Source organism: Microtus ochrogaster, chromosome 15, assembly GCF_000317375.1.
Source record: "Microtus ochrogaster isolate Prairie Vole_2 chromosome 15, MicOch1.0, whole genome shotgun sequence".
NCBI lineage: Eukaryota > Metazoa > Chordata > Mammalia > Rodentia > Cricetidae > Microtus > Microtus ochrogaster.
In genome coordinates, this window is record NC_022017.1 from 28,460,359 (window position 1) to 28,467,735 (window position 7,377).

At 50.1% G+C, this 7,377-nt stretch overlaps 1 protein-coding gene across 1 annotated transcript; it reads left to right on the forward strand.

Annotated features, from left to right (window-relative positions):
- Positions 1-671: 671 nt before the first annotated feature.
- On the forward strand, positions 672-5,105 carry LOC101996030 (cytochrome P450 2D20). Its single transcript, XM_005354455.1, has 9 exons — positions 672-983; positions 1,725-1,896; positions 2,165-2,317; positions 2,397-2,557; positions 3,316-3,492; positions 3,669-3,810; positions 4,009-4,196; positions 4,605-4,746; positions 4,847-5,105. The coding sequence occupies exons 1-9, from the start codon at positions 795-797 to the stop codon at positions 5,023-5,025; spliced, it is 1,503 nt and encodes a 500-aa protein (XP_005354512.1). The 5' UTR covers positions 672-794; the 3' UTR covers positions 5,026-5,105.
- Positions 5,106-7,377: the final 2,272 nt, after the last annotated feature.

A 7,377-nucleotide genomic window follows, 5' to 3' on the forward strand; every position in this document is an offset into this window, starting at 1 on the left:
CTCTCAGGGCCTCACTCAGCCTGAAGTAGGAAGATCAGACCCAGTCAGCACCATGGCTTCTATTTCACGTCATCATACGTGACACACAGAAGAGAAGCGAAGACAACTAGCAACCAGGCCTAGCCATGAGGTCTCAGAAGTTACTCTGGTAGGGTCCTGGAGCAAACCAGGAGGAAGCCACCAGCCTGAGCCTATGAGTGACCAGAGCACAGTTGTCTCTGTCCCCCTCACTCCTGACTGTGACCCAGGCTGGTGTCCTGGCTCCATTCACAACTCCATTCAGGCCAATTTGGTGCAGGAGAAATTTCTGTGTCCTATGAACCAAGTGTTCAGTGGAGCCTCAAATGATCTATATCCATTCTGAGACAATGTCCTCAGGCCCCAGAGCTCTGCCTGTGTGGCATATCACACACTGACTTCGCTATACCTTGTGATCCTGCACCTTGAGGCAGGGTCCACTGGTCCTCTGCCCACTGTGCTCACAGTGCCAAACCCTACATAACCACTGTGTACAGCTCCCCGAGGAGAAGCTGAAGCTAGTCCCATGGATAAATATCCATCGAGAGAAGAGAAAGCATGAACCTCTGAGGCTGACTTGCCCTGGACTTGCCCGATGTCTTGTTATACAACCTGACTGAACAGTAAACACGCCTACTTGGATCAAGGCAGAGAACAAAGTGCAGCCTTCTCTTCTTCATAAGGGACCAGGTGCACAGTCTGTCCTTAGAGTGTCTTTCCTGATCGTAGGTGTCTGGAGCAGGGATTCCCCACCAGCCTGGGAAGCAGGGGCAGCCATGGCACTGCTGACTGGAGATGGCCTGTGGTCTGTGGTCCTATTCACAGCCATCTTCCTGCTATTGCTGGACCTGATGCACCGACGCAAGTTCTGGAATGCCCGCTACCCTTCAGGTCCTGTGCCCCTACCTGGGCTAGGCAACCTCCTCCAGGTGGATTTCGAGAACATGTCGTATAGCTTACACAAGGTAAGAGAGATGGCAGTGGAGGGCAGTAGAGGTCATGGTGCCCCCAGCAGTACGTGGTGGTGCAGAAGCAACAGGATAGACAGAAAGATGGCCACTGAGAGGAAGAAGGCTTAGTGGTTGCCTTGTGGCAGTTGCTTCTGGTTCTAAGGATACTGTGGACTTTCTAAGAGCAGAGACCAATATGGAAAAGGCCATGGAGGCAGGCGTGGAGTGTGGTTGGACAGGACAGAGGTCAGGGAGGCCCCAGGTCCTTTGTGATCCCTTCAGTGGGCGAGGTCTCAGGGACAGAGGGGAGAAGTCAAGTTCCTAGCGTAGTCTGTCGGTCTGGAAAGCAAAGTAAGGAGTGAGGCTGTGTCTGCTATAATCTCTTGCTGCTGTGAGGTCTCAGGCCTTGCTGCCCATCACAGGAACCTGAAATTTCTTCATGTATAGTGGGGTATGAAGAACATTTCTCCGGCAAAGTGACCTCTGAATAAGCACTACTATAAGAACTTTGTTGACTTAGAAGAAAGAAGTGTGCAGTCACAAGGTGTCATACCTCAAGCTAGAGATGTAGGTCAGTGTCAGAGCATTAGTCCAGCACAGGGCAGAATCAAGGTTCTATAATGTGTAACATGCAAATGAACACACGTTTGCACACATACACACATACACATACACACAGAGATACATGTGCTTTGCATGGATCTTCCAGTCTGCTAGGGATCTCCATTTTCTAAGCATTCTGTCCCTCTACTTCAGCTTCGTCAACGCTATGGTGACGTGTTCAGCCTGCAGATGGCCTGGAAGCCCGTGGTCGTGATCAATGGACTGAAGGCGGTGCGGGAAGTGCTGGTGACCTGTGGAGAGTCCACCTCTGACCGCCCTCCAATGCCCATCTATGATCACATGGGCTATGGGCCCAAAGCAAAAGGCAAAGAGCTATAGTGGGGACAGGGCAGAGAGAATAGGGCTTGAGGAGCAGTGACCAGAAGATGGACACGGCCCAATGGGGGGGGGGGTGTGTTCAGATAGTGGAAGGGAAATCACTGTATGGAGGGTGGAGCCTCCAAAGCCGCACATGCTGATTGTGATAGCAAAGTGCTGGGGCTCTGATCACTCAGACTGACCACAGGGAAAGGTTGGGAGCAGGGCAGACAGCACAGCCTCGTATCCTTGGTTACACACAGATGTCCCCGCAGGTGTGGTGTTAGCTCCTTATGGGCCCGAATGGAGAGAACAGCGGCGATTTGCTTTGTCCACCATGCGAGACTTTGGCCTGGGCAAGAAATCCCTGGAGCAGTGGGTGACCGAGGAGGCTGGACACCTCTGTGATGCCTTCACCAAAGAGGCTGGTGGGTGATGGGAATACGGTAGCCATATGAGCAGGCACTTATGAGCAATATCATGACTTGCTTGCATCTCTGCTCCTAGGACAACCCTTTAATCCCACCACCCTCCTGAACAAAGGTACATGCAACGTGATTTCATCCCTCATTTATGCCCAGCGCTTTGAGTATGAAGACCCTTTCTTCAGCAGGCTGCTCAAAACATTACAGGAAAGTTTGGGAGAGGACACTGGCTTCATTGCAGAGGTATGAGGCTCACAACAATGTGCATTTATGCTGTAAATCCTATCAGAATAAATATTCATTCAGGGGCAACAGGTCGACAGCCTTATGGGGTAGTCAAATGCAGGAAGAAAGACTTTGACCTTGGCAAATCTCATATAACAGGGAGGAAGGGAGGAAGGTCAGGAACTCTAGCAAGGGGTCAAGGCCCTACCCCATGTCTACATGGAAACCACAAAAGAATGTAAGATTTGTAGAGTAAAATAGGCATTTGTTCACCTTGGGCTTAAGACAACCTACAGAAAGGACCTGAGGACGAAGCAGGTGATGTCTGGGGACAAATGGACCCTGAGTCCTTTATGGAAGAGGTTGGGAACTAAAAAGAAAAAAAAAGAAAGGAAGAAAGGAAAAAAGAAAGAAAAGAGAAAAGGCAAGAAAAAGGAAAAAAGAGGCCTGGAACTGAGTCTGGTCCAGGCCAACACTGAGCAGAGTAGCATCCAGGGTAAAGAGAGATGGCCTGCGGGTAAGGAACTTCCCAAGGAAGCCTGGAGATCTAAGCTGGATCCCTGGGACTCACATGGGAGATAGACCCTACTCTACAAGTTGTTCTCTGACCTCCAAACAGGAGTCTTTGTGCACATGTACGTGTGAGAGTGCACAAGCAGGCACGCACGCACGCGCGCACACACACACACACACACACACACACACACACACACACACACACACAATAATGATTCTTAATTAGGAATAAAAACAAGTAGGCCTGCGTTTTTCCACAGGCGCTGAATGCAGTCCCGGTGCTCCTTCGCATCCCTGGGCTGCCTGGCAAAGCCTTCCCCAAGCTGACAGAGTTCATGAACTCAATGGATAAGATGTTGATGGAACACAAGAAAACCTGGGACCCTGCCCAGCTACCGCGAGACCTGACAGATGCCTTCCTGGCTGAGATGGAGAAGGTGAGGATAGCAATAAAGATGGGGACAGGGCTGAAGTGTTCTGTGACTTGTGATGCCAGGCAAGTGGGGTTTCTATGTCATCCATGACCCCAACACCTGGGGTGCTTGAACACAATGGTGGATCATGTTGGGGTTTACTGCCTTTGTTCCTGGGCCTACCTTCTCTGTCTGCCCAGGCCAAGGGGAATCCTGAGAGCAGCTTCAACGATGGGAATCTGCACGTGATGGTGGCTGACCTGTTCTTTGCTGGGATGGTGACAACCTCAACCACACTGTCCTGGGCCCTGCTGCTCATGATCCTACACCCGGATGTGCAGAGTGAGCCTGGCTGGGGCTGTGAGGGAGGGTGAGGGATAAAGATAGAAGTATTTGAGAAGCATCTGGGGCTCCACTATCACCTTGACCCAAACTCCCACAATTCTGATGGTAGTCTTAAGTCACCTACTCACCCAGTGGTAGAAAGTCAAGGAAGAACAACTAAGGAATTGCTTCCCTGAGGGGAGGCTGTTCCTCCAGGCCGCGTCCAACAGGAGATCGATGAAGTCATAGGGCAGGCGCGGCATCCAGAGATGGCAGACCAGGGCCGCATGCCCTACACCAATGCTGTCATTCATGAGGTGCAGCGATTTGCAGACATCGTTCCAAACAATGTACCACATATGACATCCCGTGACCTTGAAGTACAGGGCTTCCTCATCCCCAAGGTAGGCATGGTCACTGTCATCCCAGGGTCACCACTAGACAAAAAAAAAGAAAAAAGGCTATAAAGTCCAAGACCACAACATCCTGGATTTCCACATAGTGAAGGGAGCAGCCTGGGTGTGAGTACACTGCAGCCATTGCCCAGGATCCCCAGGGAAGAGGATGGCTAGTGGAATAAGCCACAGGATGGCAGGGAGCACTGCACACAGGGGCAGCTTCTGATCTGGACACTTAGGGTGGCTTTGTCATATGACCTTGAATGGTACCAGAAAATGATACCAAGGGGATCTGAGTTTGAGGTGAATGAAAGAACCCTGTGTATATAGGGAGAGGTTGTGCATGTGACCATGGTAACCAGGGTATTGACAGCCCTACCCCAGTCCATGTTCACACCATGTGTCTCCTGCCAGGGGACGACCCTCATCATCAACCTGTCCTCAGTGCTGAAGGATGAGACTGTCTGGGAGAAGCCCCTCCAATTCCATCCTGAGCACTTCCTGGATGCCCAGGGCCGCTTTGTGAAACATGAGGCCTTCATCCCATTCTCAGCAGGTCCTGTGGGATGCCTGTCTCCATGTCTCTTCCCAGCGTGCCTTGGAAGGTGAAGCACCTATCAGACCCCAGACTGACTGAGGCCCTGTTCTATTTACAGGTCGCAGAGTTTGCTTGGGAGAGCCCCTGGCCCGCATGGAGCTCTTCCTCTTCTTCACCTGCCTCCTGCAGCACTTTAGCTTCTCCCTGCCCAGTGGACAGCCCCGACCCAGCGACTATGGCATCTTCTCATTGCCAGTTACCCCAATCCCCTACGAGCTCTGTGCAGTTGTGCGCTAGCAAGGACAGCAGCTCCATCCTTCTCCCCGGTTTGTGCTGATTGATGTCCAATAAACCTGATCGGTGGCTGCCACTCAGAATCCTGGTCCAACCCCATCCTTGTCTCCACTGTGGCCCAAGACAACAGTCTACAGTCAGTCTTTCCCCTTTGCCCCAGAACTCCCCTAAGAACAACTTTAATGTTGTGAGAAAAGTGTTTACTGAGGCAAGAGCTGAGGCACAGGCCTGCAGTATAGCACATGGGAGGCAGAGGCAAGAAGATTGCATGTTCAAGACCAGCCTGAATTATAGAGCCTGAAATATCTAATGTGATCCTTTCTCAAAAAAAAAAAAAAAAGATGGCAGGTGGAGTAGATCAAGAAGTGATGAAGAGACAGATGAGGGGAAAATGGGAGAATAGGGGCGGGGGAGCTCTGAACAAAGTAGGAAGTTTGTTGTGCTGGTGTTCAATGATTGAGCCAAGATCACAGGTAAGACCCATCTATGGCTCCTAGGTTGGTGACAAGCCACAGACAGAAGTCAATACTCTATGTTTCTAGTGAGGAAATGTGAATGGCTTGTGCTGGAAATCCAAACAATTCTTGTACTGATGACAGATGTTGTATAGGTCCCTGAGATCCTGAAGTGCCACAAATGGTTAAGAGGTCTCTCATTATTAGACCTTACAGCCCAGGCTTGCTGCGGTAAAGGGATGCAGGAGAACATCTGCTGTTGCTAAAGGTGACAGAATCCAGGAGGATGAGCAGGATCCTGCTGTGCTGTCTGGGACCATCTCTCCAGACCGGGGAGAGTGCTCCCAGCAAGCATGTAGGACAGATATAACGTGTTATACTCATTATGAAAGTTCAAGAATCTTGGAAATTTGGGAGTTTCTGGGACCAGGGAGAACATGGAGGCATATTGTACCTCTCAAGGCTCATCTTCGTCTCCATATAATCTGAGAGCAGACAGAAGTATCCCAAAGACCCTGAAATCTATAGCATGCCCTTAGATAGAACAGAGTGCAGACTGATTTTGATTTCGCTTTTGTGGGGAAAAAAATGTCCTCCCACTGACTCTCTGTCATGGAATGTTAGGGAAGCCCACACAGCCCATCAGTAGTCAGACATTGAATTTTGTAATGTTCAGGACCAAACACTCACCAAGCTGGGGTAACTTTATTTGGCAGGCCTCCTCCTTGTTGCCTACAGGAATAACCACATTGTTTGCCAACTTCTCTTCTTCCCTTTTTTCACCCTTTATTTTTATTGTTTATTAAATTAATGAGTATTTGCTTGCATGTGTGCGGCGCCTGAGGAGAACGGGAGTGCACATGGGATCTCCAGGGACGTGAGTCACCGTTAGTTGTAAACCTCCTGCGGGTCCTGGGAATCAAGCCTGGGTTCTCAGGAAGTCAGTATGCTTCACTGTCAGGACGTGTGGACTTCCTCTTTCCCCTTTTAGTGAATCTGGAAGGTCTTACTCTAGTCCGATGTGATGTCCTATATTTCCTTAAGCTCTGCATGTGTGGTGTGTCAGACGAGTGACTTTTCTATGTCCCTGGGAGCAGGGGTTCTCTGGACATTTGTGTCCTCAGTTAGGACTCTGTTAGGCTCACAGTCCTCAGCCTAACATAACCAGCATGCACAGCTGCTGTGGACTCTGCCCACACCTCCTGATGCCCTCCAGATAGTAAGCACCTGGGGAGGGAAGAAGAGGTGGAAAACTGAGGAAACCTTCCTAGAGCGCTCTGGCTCCTCTTGTCACTCAGACTGAAAACAGGCTCTTAACTCAAACCATAAGACAAAGGACAGCCTTGCTACCTTTACTGGGGACCAGAAGTCAGTTTCTCCTTCCTGACCTTATGTGGTTGTAGTGATTAATTTAATATGTTTTCAGAAAGACCTAGGAGTTGTGATGTGCCCATGAGGTAGCTGACTGGAGATGAGCTGTGGCCTGTGGTCATATTCATGGTCATCTTCTTTTAATGGTGGACCTGATTCAATGGTGCAAGTTCTGGAATTTCAGCTCCCACCAGACCCTGTGCCACAACTGGGCAGGGACATGCAGTATATCTTACACACACACACACACACACACACACACACACACACACACACACACGTCAATTAAGAGCAACAGAAATTGCAGCACCTCTAGAAGCATACAATGGTGCCGAAGCCACAAGAGAGACAGGAAGTTGGACAGCCACATATAAAACTCAGTATCTTCCTGGTGACAGGCTCTGTGGGGTCTGAAGTTACTTGGACTTTCTTAATGAAAAGTGTGACGGAAAGACCAGGAAGTGTGGCAGCACATGGCTGCTGGTAGGTGGCGTGTAAAGGAGTCAGATACAGTTGGGGTTTTCTTTGG